Source organism: Herpailurus yagouaroundi, unplaced genomic scaffold (genome assembly GCF_014898765.1).
Source record: "Herpailurus yagouaroundi ecotype Mexico unplaced genomic scaffold, PumYag 142, whole genome shotgun sequence".
Lineage (NCBI taxonomy): Eukaryota > Metazoa > Chordata > Mammalia > Carnivora > Felidae > Herpailurus > Herpailurus yagouaroundi.
Genome location: NW_024412397.1, coordinates 56,168,147 through 56,183,724, shown reverse-complemented (window position 1 = coordinate 56,183,724; position 15,578 = coordinate 56,168,147). Strand labels below are relative to the sequence as shown.

Below are 15,578 nucleotides of genomic sequence, written 5' to 3'. Positions count from 1 at the left end.
GCCTTAAAAAGATGAGTGTTTGAAGTTCAGAGGCAGTTTCTTCTGACTTGGGCTGTCAAGAGACTATCTCTCCCCTATGGGAACGTGCCTTTAGTACTAACGGACTGCATAGTCACCAGTTTTGGGACCCAAGGAACACGCAGTTTACGGGCTTTCAGGCATTCAAGTATCTTACACCGTCAAGGTTGGGGCCAAGAAATGAAGAGAGTTTCAGCTGGCTCGCACCAACCCAGGGGACCCGTCTATGATCTGCAGGCTCTGTTGATGCTGGAAGTAAGGCCCCTCCCTGGTTGGCTCTCAGTGAGCAGACTGATCCCCACTGAGTTTGGACAAGGAAATGGTGGCCATCCGATAAACACAGGTTTGATTGCTTATGTCTGCAGACCATGCTGTAGATCATACAGGACAGGCACTTCCAAGGCCTGAAGGCCTGAACACTAGCAAAATCTCATAGACTCAGCTGGGGCATACCTATCTGAGGGATGTGTCGGTACATGGAATGCCGAGCTCTTTGACATTGGTGTGTAATTACAACAGCAGCTATAGCTCTATTTACTTGCCAGTTTGTTATTCTGTTTTTTTCACTTCTTTCTCACTCAGATAAGAAAATGTCGTGTATTTTATGCTATAGAAGGCAGGATGAGGATTTAAAAAAAGATAGGGACATATGCTACGATTGCTTTTCTCTTCGAGTTTTTCCCTAGGTGGCTAACAGATAGGGAAACAAGAAGGAAATGAAGGTAGCCTGAAAATTCGAGCAAATTGAAAGCTTGTTTTTTGAGTTACATTACTCACGATGAATCACTTACTGCCCAGGAAAAATAAATAAGTAAAAGATTAGGGCATACATTTGGGGCAGTACAGCTCTAGATTTATCAGTGTTCCTATCAGTGCAAATAAAAATCACTTAACATTGCTATAGCTACTAAATTAAAATAGATCACTGCTTTTTCATTCACTAATATGATTTGAAATCACGCCAATTAAAAAGAAAGAGTTAAGGAAGCACCAATGCAGCCTATGACAGGATTTCATCTGAATATTAAGTATAACGAATGTTCAGCTGCGGACTCCCATTTTCTGGCACAGCCACACTCCATCATTTCAAGGAGGAAATTTACTGAATTAAATTAGAACTGATTTCCGGTTATAAGTGAGATGCTTCTCTTCTGTGGATGGTATAAAGCTCTGGGCTTTAGGGCCTATTTAGAATTTCTGAATTGTGATTTTGGACCCCATGGCTCTATAAAGAATACCTAACCTATTATTAGATGCGGGTCCCTTGTTTTGGAAAACCTATTCTAAATGCTTTGTCTTTTTTTCTTAGGAAGACTGCCTCTGCTTGTTTGTCATGTAATGTCAGTCTGAGTAGGTGCTGTCAGAGTCATTTATTCCATATAAGATTCTGAAATACAGATAAAACTCCTTATTGGGTATCCCATGGACCGAGTGATAAGTGAAGGATGCAGAGTTTGAGCAGTGATTTTAAATTAAGGGAATAGTACACTCATTTATTTTAATTATGATAGACTGAGACCATCCAGATCTCCCTTCAGTGCTCCCTGCTAAAGGGAGCATCTAATGTGTTTATTGGTAGGGAAACACCCACGTCCCCAGTAAAGACCGCGGTGACAGCTTTCAGTACAAAAAAATTACCAAGCTGACGTCAGGACTACGGGCTGTGGCAGAACACTCGATAATCAAACGTGTTACTCTGTTGTTACTTCGGAGTAACGACATGGAAACGTTGGTTCAGTTTAAAACCCCACCTATTCCTGACATTTTCTTTCTTCCCTTGCCCTCTCTTTCAACAAACGTGTGATGGCTTAATGCCTGCTAGGGAGGTGCTGTATGACCGCTGATTGGGCAAAGGTAAAACAGAGCTCCTGCCCTCAAGCAGCTTCCAGTCTTGAGGAGAGCAAGGTGTGGGAGGGAGCTGATTGGAGCGCCACTTGCTTGGGGTGTGCTGGCCACGACAGAATGATACAGGGACGCGGGAGGCCTGTGTGATGGAGAGGAGGGGTCAGAGGAGGCTTCCTCATCTTCCCCAGGAAGGATTCTGGCTTCTCGTTACTCAAAGACACTAATGGGTGATTTAAAAATAATAATAACAACGAAAGAGCTTTTAAGTGTCCTTTCTTCCGTAGGTCAAAGGCCTAGTTCCCCAACTAAGCTCTGTATTTATCACCCAGAAAGCGAATCAAGGACCTTTAATCAAACAGTCCTCCCCTCGTGCCTGCATTTCTGCTCCGGGCGCGAGGAGTCACCTCTGAGCGGCCCTGTGAGCACATTGGCTGGTCCTGAAGGATCAATAGTGCCAGCTATTTGTCAGTATCAGGCTCTAGCTCTTCCAATTGCTCGTTCAGATGAAAGCCCCTGATAAATGGTGGACAGTTTCTGGTCTTTGAGCTCTCCTTAGAATTTAATTATGTTGTAATATCCTGCCATCAAGTATTTCCACTTGTGTAGAGTAATTTTGTACCTTAATGGAGCGATCTGTTTCCAGGGTAAAATATTTCATTTTAATCCAGTTAGATGGTATTTGTAGACTTAAATTTCCTAGAGATGGACCGAAATATTTATTTTTGATTCTGGAAATGTTCATTTTCTGCCTTGCACTGGCAAGATTGAGGAAGTAAATGCCCACAGTGGGGATGAGTCAGACTCTCCTGTTTGGATTCTTCCATATCCCCCTCCCCTCTTCACCGCTGCAGAGTGACTCAGTTCCAGGGACAGTCCTGCTGATTAATATGTGACAGAAGACCTCAACTTCACCTCCTATGTGCCCCCTGCTTCCAACATCCAGTGTGACAAGGAGATGGGGACGGAGCCTCACACACAGTCCTGCCTTCTGTCCTTTGTGTCTTCCCCACTCAGGGCCATCACATGGGTTGATTTTACCCCGTTTCACCCAAATACAACATGTGGGGGGCATAGGCTGGACACACTCGGTCTCCTGAGCTTTATATGACCTCCCTGATGACCTCTGATGTCTGAGACTTCTCATCCCACATCCCTAGGAAGTGACCTAAAGGTGAAGTAAATGTGCCAAGTAGCAGAACAACAAGCTATAAATATAGCATGCTCCCACTTAAAAAAAGAAAACTATATACCTATAGAAAATGTGCTGATATTCATGTATGTGAACCGGTTTTCAAATGTGACTGCAACTGGGCAGTGTGTGTGTTCTAGGCACATTGGGGAAGTACGCTCGTAATTTAAAAAATGATTTTATATTTAAATTTCACTCTGACACTAATGGTATGTAAAAAAGATTTTCTTTTCTAAGGCTCTCTTTTAACAGAACAAACTCCAAAACACTCTTGAGAAGGGGCAGAGCCTCTCTGTTAGTATACATATCAGCTGAACGTTCTATCTCTGCAGCCAGGCTGCTCATATTCAATTGGGAAGGACCCTTCACCTCTCCATGCCTGAAAAGTGTCCTCCTCTGTAAACTAGGAACAGTCATAGCGACTCTCTCAAAATATCACCGTAAAAATGAAAGGAGTTAATACACATTAAACGGCTGTAACCATTTTAGAAGGGCAGCGATGATTTCTTCCTGCTATTAACACATCATCTGGTCGACCTTCTCTGTGTGCGGTATTTACGTTGTAAGATACCTGAGCGTGAGCCAGTTTAACTCTGACATATCTCCATAATGATTAATATCTTCATTAGGAGCCTATTACTTAGTGGCAGTGTTTAAAAAAAAAAAAACGGCTGCAGTGTTCTTCGTGTTTAAATTAGAGCTATAGATAGTCAATTATAGCTTCTTTCATGGAAGCTTAAATCCCCTACTCAGCTGTCAGTGGAAAAAAGTGAAATACTGATCCATTGTTTCTTGGTGCTCTTTTCCAGGATTCTGAAGGAGTAGAAATTATGCTAGGAGTTTGTGCGAGTGGTCTGTTGATATATCGTGACCGACTGAGAATAAACAGATTTGCCTGGCCTAAGGTTCTAAAAATTTCATACAAACGGAACAACTTCTACATTAAGATCCGGCCAGGAGAGGTAAGTAGCCCCGCATTTGCATGTACCTTGAACAAAAAGGTACCTGATGGTAAACAAAGATTTAAATTGCCTGCGCCCAAGTTCTGAACATCATAGGACATGGTGATTTCTGTCTCAGTGCCGAGGAGAATTTATCGTAGACTTGTCCGATAAACAGCAATAAATAAAACATTTGCTTCTTTTCAGTGGTTTGATTCTAATTTTGTCCCAGTGCATAGATTGAAAAAGTTTTATTTTTGAAGCTTTTAATGTAAAATCGGGATTTGTGAACAGTGTTCTGTACATTTCCAACTGCGGTATAAAAGAAACTCTTAGGTGCTAAACCTTTTGTGAATAAAAAAATAGATTTCTTCCTGTTTGTCTCTGTTTTACATGTCCATGACCTGTCTTTGTACTCCAAATCTGTTGGCATCCTAACATGTATAGCTTAGCGATAATGTGATCAAAGCACAAGAAAGATTATAGCAAGAGACACCAAGGGTAAATTACATAAGCGTCTCATAGCCTCGTACATTTCTGCCTTTTTCTTTCCATCAGGTAGACTGATGAAAAAATCAAAATCGTTAACTTATCGTTGCTCCTCGGGTACAACCATCCTGAACTACTTATATCCTCCAAAGTGGTTTACACATAACGGGAGATATTTACCACCTATGATCTGTTTAATAGATGATGAATAAACATCCAGTTTCTAACGAGCATGCATAATGTAATGGAGGCCGGCAGAGTTCTAAGTTGGCAGCTCATCCGTGTCTCTGAACTTTTTCTGGTACAATACAGAATGATCTCCTGTCTTCCAAGTCAGCCTGTCCATTGGTGGAAAATGTAATTTAAAAATCAGGTTATATGTGATGTAATGTGATGCATGGTGACTACAGTTATAATGCTGTACAGTATATGTGAAAGTTGCTAAGAAAACAGATCTTAAAAGTTCTCATCACAAGAAAAAAGATCTGTAACTATGTGTGGTGATAATACACATAAACATTGAATCATGTTTTACACCCAAAACTAATATAATGTTATATGTCCGTTGTACCTCACTTTAAACATTTTTTTAAATCATACTATAAAGCAAGGAATCCTGTTTAAATATAAAGTCAAACTTGTCTGTGAAGACTGAAATAATCTGGAAGCTTTTCATGTAAATACCTGAAATTAGTTTTTTATAATTCCCTAAAATTGCATATTAAACTTATAACCGATAATGTGTTTGGTTCATCCAACATTTACTAAGCAAGCACCTGTTTATCGTTGAGCACGATGTTGGTCCCTATCCTTAAGGGACTTTCTGTTTGGCAAAGAATCAGTCTCGTGCACTTAGAATTCTGTCGTCATGATACGTATCACACATAGGAGAAAATTCTACATAACGTGGAACAAACAGGCTGGGGTGAGGGCCCAGATGGGAACGCTGGAGAAATGCATCAGGAGACAGTAGTGAGCCATGGGAGGTTTTCAAGAGGACGTGATACGCTAGACGAATAATTTGGAATGAAACTCTGCAGGTTAGCAATGAGATGTGGTAAGACCTAAACTAGGGCAGAGGCTGTGGGAATAGAACAGAAGGAGCAACTGTGAGGGAGGTTTCAGAAACAGAACCAGTAGGTCTTGGACACAGGGTGGAGGAGGGTGCTAAAGAGGGGAAGGAGTCCATGATGATCAGAGGCCTTCCCTTGGCATGCGTGAAGTTGATGGACGTGATATTATTAGACCAGAGGGGAAAACAGAGAATTTCAGGAAAAAAAAATTAAATTCCTCTGAGACATTTTCAGGGGGTGATTCTTGCATAGTAAGAAATACAGGTTTGAAGGAGTCATCCACTGCATCCATTCTATTGGAAGCCTCAGGCAGGAAATAAGTTGCCCAGAGAACAAAGGAAGTTAGAGAAGAAGAGACCCTCAAACAGAAACCCTGGGTGACATCACTTTTTGAGAGGGAAGAGTAGGCAGAAGAGGACCGTAGGGGGATGAAGAAAAGCAACCAGAGAAAGAAAAGGGGCAGGAAACAGTCCCAAGTGACAAGGAGACGAGATTCTGGGCACATGATGAACCAGCGGGGCCAGATGCTATTGACAAGACGTGTGGGCTAAGAACTAAGAAAAGTGCGTCGACTTGACAAAGCCCGGTGTGACACTGAAGAGTTCGAGAAGATGGTGGGAGGACCCTGCAGGTGGCAGTGAGGTAAGGGGTGCAGTAGCCAAGGCTTCTCCTTCTTGACCTTTGTCAAGGAGCGAGATGGGGTTGTGTTTCAGGCAGAAGCAGGCTCCAAGAAAGTTGCCCCCCCCCCCCCCGCCGCTTTTTTACAATCATGTAAATAGGCTGAGAAGAATGAGTGAGGGAGAAAATGAGTGGTGGCACAAAGGCTCTGAAGAGGTTGAGAAATTGGTACAAAGCACAGAGAGAGAGAGAAGCATTCAAACAGCGTGAGGATATAGCAGGAAAGAAAACCTTCCCGGCTTGTTGGCAGCCGCGAGCACGAGTATGGTGCATATTAGATGCGGGATGAATAACTGAAGGATGGTTTAGTCACGATCCAGAATGCTCTGGTTTGCTGATTGGCTGCAGCTGTTGGCCAATAGCGGTTTTTACAACTTACCCCTCCGTGTGAACGTCCAGAGTGAGTGAAAAATTGGGAAAGGCAGTTGTAGTTGGAATAGCTTGTGATGTATTTCCCAGCCTCCCCACCCCCAACCCCAGCTCATCCCTCTCAAATAAGAAATCGAAGTCAAGCATAGTTATATCTCCTATGCCACACATAAGGCCCCTCTTCTTGGTTCTTTGCTATGTAAATTACTTTTTTTCTGTTGACTGTGTCAACAGTCCAGTTGTTTAATGCTCTTTTGGAAAGGTTTTACTGTTTCAAATGATTGCCCTCTGGTGGCCTGATGCATACTGTCAGCAGAAAATAAAAAAATATTGAGCATCTTCCATAATACTAAAATACATTAGGAAGTCGGATATTTTGCCTTGAGAAATCAAATGGCTGATAGATTATCATCTGAACTATACATGCTGAAAGATAGGAAATCGTGTTCTCCCTATCTATGTTAGTATATATAATATCAAATAATCCATAGATTAGAATGCATAAACAAAATCAGCAATATCTGATACCAAGTCATCAAATACCTAGGACATATGCATATATTCCGACCAGATCCTAGGAGAAAATGTCTTCCTGAAAATGCTGTAGACTCTAAACATTGTGTTTATTCCTGTATGTATATTCCAGTTGAAGTCATGGTGTCATAGAGACACCATGAAAATAAGGCTTAAAAATGAGATCAGGACAAATTGGCCTCTGGAAGAAATCCAGATGCTGTCTTTTTTTGCATTCCATTTTCATAAAATCCATACTGGGACATAAAACACACACATAATGCGGTTATCTATGTCTGCAGCATTTTAAGGAGAATAAATACAAGATTGTTTTTTTAATGAATAATATGTATAACATGAATTCTGCAAATAGCGCTTGATTTTGTGAGTAAAGGAAAAAACTTGTGGGGGGCATGATTTGTAAATGATTTTCTTTTATTTATAATTGCAAACCACGGGGCGCCTGGGTGGCGCAGTCGGTTAAGCGTCCGACTTCAGCCAGGTCACGATCTCGCGGTTCGTGAGTTCGAGCCCCGCGTCAGGCTCTGGGCTGATGGCTCGGAGCCTGGAGCCTGTTTCCGATTCCGTGTCTCCCTCTCTCTCTCTGCCCCTCCCCCATTCATGCTCTGTCTCTCTCTGTCCCAAAAATAAATAAAAAAAAAAATAAAATAAAAAATATATATATATAATTGCAAACCTGACTTTACTCCTCAATATGTGTTTGTTTGTTTGTTTTAATTTAGTTTGAACAATTTGAAAGCACCATCGGGTTTAAGCTGCCAAACCATCGAGCTGCCAAACGTTTATGGAAAGTATGTGTTGAACATCACACATTTTTCAGGTAGGTCAAAATGATTTCATTTCTTCCTCAGGAAGAATTAGAACAATTGGAATCACTTCTACTGAAAAAGTTTGTGGGGAAGAATGTGGAAGAATATCCTTTCTATTCCTTCAAGTTCACTGTCACCAGGTTTCTTGACAAGAAATCTTTATCTGCCCTGCTTCCCCTTTCTTTATTACCTTTAGTGTCCTTTCATTATTTTTATAAGATGCCCACTTCAAGGATTCAATCCCTTCCTTAACATTTCAGTCATTTCTTAATACACTGGGCTCCTTTGTTTACTCAGACTATCAGATTTGTTTCTACGAAATAGCAAATTTTATCACCGTCTTCTTCACCAAGATCACCTATTTAATTGTTCTTTGGGTTTATAGAACCATAAACTCTTCAGTCGCATGAGATGTTAAAGTTCACGGATTCCAGGCCAACTCCCATTGTATTTATAGCCTCTCTACAACTCCCTGGTTGACATGTACTGTGGGAATTGATTTTTTTTCCTATAAAATCACATTTGGGGCGCCTGGGTGGCTCCGTCAGTTAAGCACCCGACTCCGGCTCAGGTCATGATCTCACGGCTAGTGGGTTCGAGCCCCACATCGGGCTCTGTGCTGACCGCTCAGAGCCTGGAGCCTGCTTCGGATTCTGTGTCTTCCTCTCTGCCCCTCCCCATTCGTGCTTTGTCTGTCCGTCTGTCTGTCTGTCTCTCAAAAATAAATACTTAAAAAATTTTTAAACCACATTCATTTAACATGTTATATGTTAAACGCACAAAGCACTTTACCTTTGACTGAAAAAGTTGAGAATAGCATTCTTAATGTTTGACTCAACAGTGTCTCTCGCATTTTTTCTTTAATATCTTTAGACTGTTGTTACCAGAAGCACCTCCAAAGAAATTCCTTACCTTGGGCTCCAAGTTTCGTTACAGTGGCAGGACGCAAGCCCAAACGAGAAGAGCCAGTGCGTTGATAGATCGTCCTGCCCCTTATTTCGAACGCTCATCCAGCAAACGCTACACCATGTCTCGCAGCTTGGATGGAGGTAGGCATCACTTCCTAACCTTTAGTAATCATAATCACGAATGGCCACCCAGAAATAGTATGAAACCATCCCAAGCTTTCAGTGAACATAGGTCCTCTTGAGAAGAGAGTGAAATAAAAACCACTCGGTCCGTGGCCCAGTGACAAGTTGTAACCCCCACCCTCGGGGACAAAAAAAAAAAAAGGTGCCTTGGTGAGTGTAAGGTCTGTTATTGGTAGATGTATATAAAATTACTCCATAAAAGAATGATGCTTAGGGCATGAAGAGCGTAGCTTTCATCAGCCAGCACCCCAAATTTGGAGAAAGATTATCTCATTCTAAATACAGTTGTCACGTACTCTGTAAGTAACTTGGTTCTCTTATTGGCAGATCTTAAGTGATTACCGGGTTTGTTTCAGTCAGTTTGTTTCAGAAGGAAGACCATAAGTTAAATTTATCTCTGTTTCTGCAAAATTTTCAGGGATAAATTGTGACTGTTTCCAGTCAGTGCATGATAGCTGATAGAAAGGATGACATTTAAATGGTAGAGCCAGAGGCTGCAAGTTAAATCCTCCTGTTAATATTAATTACTGCACCAGATGGACTGGGGGAGCATTGCCATGTAAATGTTCTCCACCGTTAAGTCAAATGCGGAAGTTAAACAGGGAGAGGATCACGTAAATAACATTTCTAAGGAATGACATAGTAGTGAGTTTTTAGCAGGTTTTTGTCTTGTGTGACAGTTTTGTGTTGCCGTCCATAGTTTCGCACAAATGTGCTTCCTTCAACAACACACGGCAGCTGGAATAATACTTAGAAAGTGATTCATGGTGGGGCGCCTGGGTGGCGCAATCAGTTAAGCGTCCGACTTCAGCCAGGTCACGATCTCGCGGTCCGTGAGTTCGAGCCCCGCGTCGGGCTCTGGGCTGATGGCTCAGAGCCTGGAGCCTGTTTCCGATTCTGTGTCTCCCTCTCTCTCTGCCCCTCGCCCGTTCATGCTCTGTCTCTCTCTGTCCCAAAAATAAATAAACGTTGAAAAAAAAAAATTAAGAAAGTGATTCATGGCTGGGGTGCCTGGGTGGCTCTGTTGGGTAAGCCTCTGACTTCAACTCAGGTCATGATCTCGTGGTTCACGAGTTTAAGCCCCGCATGGGGCTCTGTGCTGACAGCTCAGAGCCTGGAGCCTGCTTCACATTCTGTCTCCCTCTCTCTTTGCTCCTCCCCCACTTTCTCTCTCTCTCTCTCTCTCTCAAAAATAAGTAAACATTAAAAAAAAATTAAAAAAAGAAAGTGACGCATGGCCAAGTCTCTGCTTCTAATTCCACCTGGAGATTAGTGGTTTTATAGAAAACGTATCTGTGTATATAAAAAGAGTAAGTTTCTAGCATGTGTGTACAACTTTAATAATAAGCAAAAACATAAAATTAAAATAGTAAAAATAGAGTAAAAACAAGTAAAAATAACGAAGTTACAAGTGCCTGGGCTCCCCTTCCTCCTTACATTTTTGCCACTGCTCACCACAGTCCCGGCTCTCTCTTCCCTTTCCCTGTAGCCCAATGTGGCTGATTGGGTGGCATACTCCCTGAATCCTCCGATTTAGAGGATTGTATTTTGCTAATGGAATACTTTACAAACAGTTGGTAGAGGAAGTCAAAATTGTGTCAGTTGTGCTATATTATGTATGTTACTGGTGAAGAAGAAAAGCACTCACCTGGTAGGTAAACCCAGACTGAAGTCCATCCGAGTAGCACCTGGCAAGTGATTTAAACTTGCCAGGTCTCGGGGCGCCTGGGTGGCGCAGTCAGTTAAGCGTCCGACTTCAGCCAGGTCACGATCTCGCGGTCCGTGAGTTCGAGCCCCACGTCGGGCTCTGGGCTGATGGCTCAGAGCCTGGAGCCTGTTTCCGATTCTGTGTCTCCCTCTCTCTCTGCCCCTCCCCTGTTCATGCTCTGTCTCTCTCTGTCCCAAAAATAAATAAACGTTGAAAAAAAAAAAAATTAAACTTGCCAGGTCTCAGTTTTTGTCACCATCTCTAAAATGGGGTAAGGCTGTTTGCAAAGAAAGAGTGAATGAGACGTGCAAAAGCGTTCTTTCAGGTGTGATAATAATTACATTCATGATTATTCTTATAGGCTTTTGTGAGCTGGCCTATGACGTTAATTAACCATTCTGTATTTTCTAATAGTTGCCTGTTTTTCAAATCTCTAACGTGGAGCTAAACCTTGGGAATAAAGCGTTTATTGGGGCCATTTCAGGTTGAACTCAGATGCTGAAATATTCACGTTAACACTGAAGCTTTTCTTACTGCTTTGTTCCATTTATCCTTTCTCCTTTAGAGAATCTCTTTAAACTCTTTGTGTATTCCATAAGTCAGTGTCGAAGGAACTTTCGTAGAATCACACCTTTTTTCCCAGGCTCTCATCCACTTTGTTCAGTGATGTGTACCCAAGGGAATACATTTGTTGTGTACGTGGTTTTCCTCATGGCCTTTTGTGTGATAATGATTGTTGACAAGCAAAAGACAATTGTGAAACAAATGTACTAATAGCATACTGTCTCTTCCTCCCTGCCTGAAAGTGATGTTAGTATGTGTTGTCTCTCACTCTTTGGGGTCCTGCCAATTCCCGTATGTTTCCTGTGGTGTTGAGCGGGGTGCCGTGGCTGCATGTTGGAACACAAGTGGCTTTTTGCAAGTTTGCATCCTGTGTACAACAGCCTAACTGACCCATTGGGAAATTGCATCTCATATGAGCTTTCTCTCATCAGTATGAGGAAATATAAAATATCTTAGTGAAGATACCTTAACGAAATGGTTTAGCTTTGATGAAAGGATTTCAGAATATTTTCTTACGTTTACAATTTAAACTTCCTAAACAATGAAGCTGGTTACATTTTTCCCATGATCAGCTACTGTGTATTGAAAAGAATCATTTGTAAGTTTAAATAAGTTATATACACCTACAACCTAAACTAATGAGTACCAGACTTTAAAAATGTCACTGAATTAAGCATCTTTCACTAAGACATTTCAGCAGGGCTGAAAGGCTGTGTCTTCTACCTTTTATGTTTGCATGTCTTACATCTGCATGGATTTCATTAGCAACATTTGTCTTGTCTTCCCAAAATATCCGAGATGAAGGAGTGTATGCATATCACGGTAATCTTTTTAACGTGCGGTAGAAATTAAAACGTTTCTGCACTCCAGCTGAACAGAGTTGCCGTCCAGATTCTATAATCTCTCCAAATTTTATAATCCCACGAAGATAGTTAATTTTCATTATCAGCCATGGGACTTTTGATACAGTAGGAGTGATGGACTCTTGTAACCATTGCTAACGACTAATTAAAGAACGCAATTCGGTGCTCCTTGTTGAATGGCACTTCCCAAGATGCGTTCAGAGTCAAGTGTATGAGAGCAGTTGTCCGCTGCAGATACCGCTCTTAGCTGTGGGACTCACCACCGGCTCCTGGTGCTGGAGCCAGCCAGTTACTCTGTGGGGTAACAGGCTCGCAGCAGCCCAGCCTCCCGCCCCTCCGCTGCCGCCACGCTCGCGCTTGTCCTCACCGCAGAGCCTGAGACTCACTCTGGTGGCTTCGCGACATGAGCGTTTAAGTCATTTTAAAACACTGGTATAGAAGACACACAAAGCTGTGTCTCCGAGAGCGCTTAGGTGCGGGTGCCCGCAGCGTTGACTGGAGTTTTCAGACAGACGTGGGGAGGGGTACTTTTCGCCATAACGGGGCAATCGGTGGTGCTCTTCAGCCTTCTGACTTAACTATTTCAGACTTTTTTTCTTCGGTTGTATTTGCTTTTAGCGTCAGTGAATGAAAACCATGAAATATACATGAAGGATTCTGTGTCTGCTGCAGAGGTTGGTACTGGCCAGTACGCCACAACAAAGGGCATCTCTCAGACCAACTTGATCACCACTGTGACTCCGGAGAAAAAGGCCGAGGAGGAACGGGACGAGGAAGAGGAGAGACGGAAGAAGGCAGAGGAAGCCACGCCGGTGGCCGCAGTACGGCACGAGGGAAAGGTACATCTCCCAAGCTCCCTCCGAGAGCTTGCTTAGACTTTCACGAGCTACTTAATAATTCTGAGGCTAGAAACCAGGAATGTGTTAATCAGTCAGACTTAGGGTAGTTCCAATTCCAGCAGTAGTCACGTTCATAGGGTCAGTTTCTAAATTATGGTTTCCTCTGTCGACATTTGTCTTCTGGAAGATTTCCTTCTTAACGTTTTGAAAATTTTTATTTGAACTGATATGCTATGTAAGACTTTCAACAGCCGTCCTGTCCGTGTATCTTAAAAATACATTTAGGGCCATATGACACTTTTCTGTTTGGGCTCACGTTTCAGAACTGTCACTAAAATTATTTTCTTTGTTTCTGGCCCCATTCTCCTACCCAAGTACTGTATATTCTTCTAGATATACAGTAATCACATTGCCATTCTTCTGAGCGCAAGTTACTGAGTGACCGTAGCCTCTGTATTTATACACTATTTCCCCTCTTACCTTGTGACCATAATCTAATCATCAGAGCAGCGAGCAGACATGTTTTGAAAAGAGCTATTAAGGCAGAACTTTGCAAGGGAAGATGGAAGGTGAATTTGGCAGCAATTTCTCCAAGGTGTTCTATTCATCAGATTTCTAAACTTCATTTCACCCAGTATTTCTTACGGTATGTTTATTTTTGGTCCTCTGGCATTATAAAGCAACTTTTCAGAAAAATAAAAGTCAGGAAACCTGTAGACAATCTGCTTCTGGTTCAGGATCCTGTAGGTAGCAGAGCAGCTCTCTAAAAGTAGAAGAAAAAGAAACTATATTGGGAGGCTTGTGGGTAATGATGATGGTAAAACAGAGTGGCTCCTGGAATGTACAGAGTGAAAAGAAATAGAATAAAAATGTTGTGCAACTCACAGGTATGCTACAACTTGCCCAGATGTGACTCAAAAGTGTTCTTTTGAACTGGGGGTCTTCAAATAACAGATTTCTGTCGCTGGGACTCACCTGGGTCTCTAAAGAAAAATGCTTCTTTGGACAAGAGTTACACAGGGATGGGTAGATCCACAACATATTGTAGTTATTTCAGAATATTCCACGTGAAACCCTATCCATTTTTTTCAAGGTAAGATCATTTATTTACCAAACACAAAGATAAAAACAGGATAGGAGACGACGGCAAGGATATTGGATCACTCTTGCTGTTAAAACAGGCATGCTTTGTTCTGAGTTTTGTTTCTACACTCTTACTCTCCAATTAAGTCAAGGCAGCTTGTAAATAGGACGTGAGAAAAAGGTAGTATGCCTGAAAAGCAAATGATTTCCATGATTTCCCGAAATCACCCACAGCAGCCGACAATTCTCATGGATGTATAACTGTGATTAAGTGGCACATTAAAGGAAATGACTTTTAATTTGCTCCCAAAATAGACCCAGGCCGTGTCTCTTTATCGAATTTGAAAAGACCACCAATTTGTTTATATAAAATATAGCACGGAACTATCCTCCCTCCTGCCATTTATGCTAAGGGGAAACAAAAAGACCAAAAATTGTGACTCTCCTAGTCTGAATCTCTGAGAAGCCAGCACTTTGACCCAAATGCCTTCAGAAAGGCAGTGGCCCCAACCTTGTGCTTAGGTAGGCAGATGGCAGTCTTCATTTTCCACAGTGCAAAGCTGTCCTTGAAAAACCACTTAAATAAGTGGCATGGAAAATTAAACCTTCGTTTTATTCTTCTCCCTCCTCAAAAAGTAACAAAGAGAGAACTCATTTTTTTAACCAAAATGAAAGTATATTACTGAAAATAGTTCTTAAAAGACTGGTCCCCTCGATTGCTTTGAGAGGAGGGATGTTTCCCAGGCTAATGATCACCCCAGGTGCCTGGGCAGCTGTCCGCCAGCAGAGGAACAATGGTCTGCAGGCAGAAGTCAGCTTGTATCTTTTATACATTGTTCTTGCTTGAATGAGATATGTGCAGGGTCATGTTTATTTCAAACACAGCGCCTCACGTCAGATGTAAGTTTTGAGAAAAGACCTACTTGTCTAATACCTAAAAGGAGACGCTTCTAATAGATCCGTGATACGATTTTATTTGTGCACGTCCTTACCCTCTTTTTATTTACCAAGTCAGGATTGGGAGTTAACAAGCCAGGGTGACTAATTTCCATGCTCTCAAGTCTCTAGGCAAAACACACGTGTACATGCACACACACGTGCACACACACAGAGTGTCAGAGAGAGCAGTGGAAGTCTAGCTTCAGGCTCTGTGTGACCTTGAATTGAACTCCTGGGGCCCAGCAGCTTCTGAGCTGTGCCAGGTCCTGTGTGGAGCTTGCTGGCTTCCCTCCACGCACACCCACCCCCACCCGGCTCAGCAGCCCTCCACCACCTGCAGAGGAAGCCGGCTGTGGTCCTAGAGGCTGCTGGGGCTAAAGAGAGTGGAAAGGGCCTCTCTTTGCCCTGCAGAAGCCTGAACTCCCCGGGGACACTTTTGTGGGGATGCCTGCCTTTATCATTCATTCTGTTAAGGACTCAAACCAGGGGAGTTACATCTAGTGATCACTCGCTTAAGAACAACCTGAAGGCTGGGACATTGTACCT

At 42.4% G+C, this 15,578-nt stretch overlaps 1 protein-coding gene across 35 annotated transcripts in view; it reads left to right on the top strand.

Moving 5' to 3' along the window:
• The window catches only part of EPB41L3 (erythrocyte membrane protein band 4.1 like 3), a 237,586-nt gene that overhangs the window by 198,488 nt on the left and 23,520 nt on the right, over positions 1 to 15,578 (top strand). For 28 of the 35 annotated variants that reach the window (XM_040479329.1, XM_040479319.1, XM_040479321.1 and 25 more), the window contains 4 exons: positions 3,862 to 4,014; positions 7,859 to 7,956; positions 8,819 to 8,994; positions 12,790 to 13,010. In XM_040479329.1, coding sequence (XP_040335263.1) covers positions 3,862 to 4,014; positions 7,859 to 7,956; positions 8,819 to 8,994; positions 12,790 to 13,010 — 648 coding nt within the window. The remainder of the gene's footprint in view (positions 1 to 3,861; positions 4,015 to 7,858; positions 7,957 to 8,818; positions 8,995 to 12,789; positions 13,011 to 15,578) is intronic. The other 7 variants (XM_040479353.1, XM_040479349.1, XM_040479352.1 and 4 more) reach the window with 1 other exon arrangement.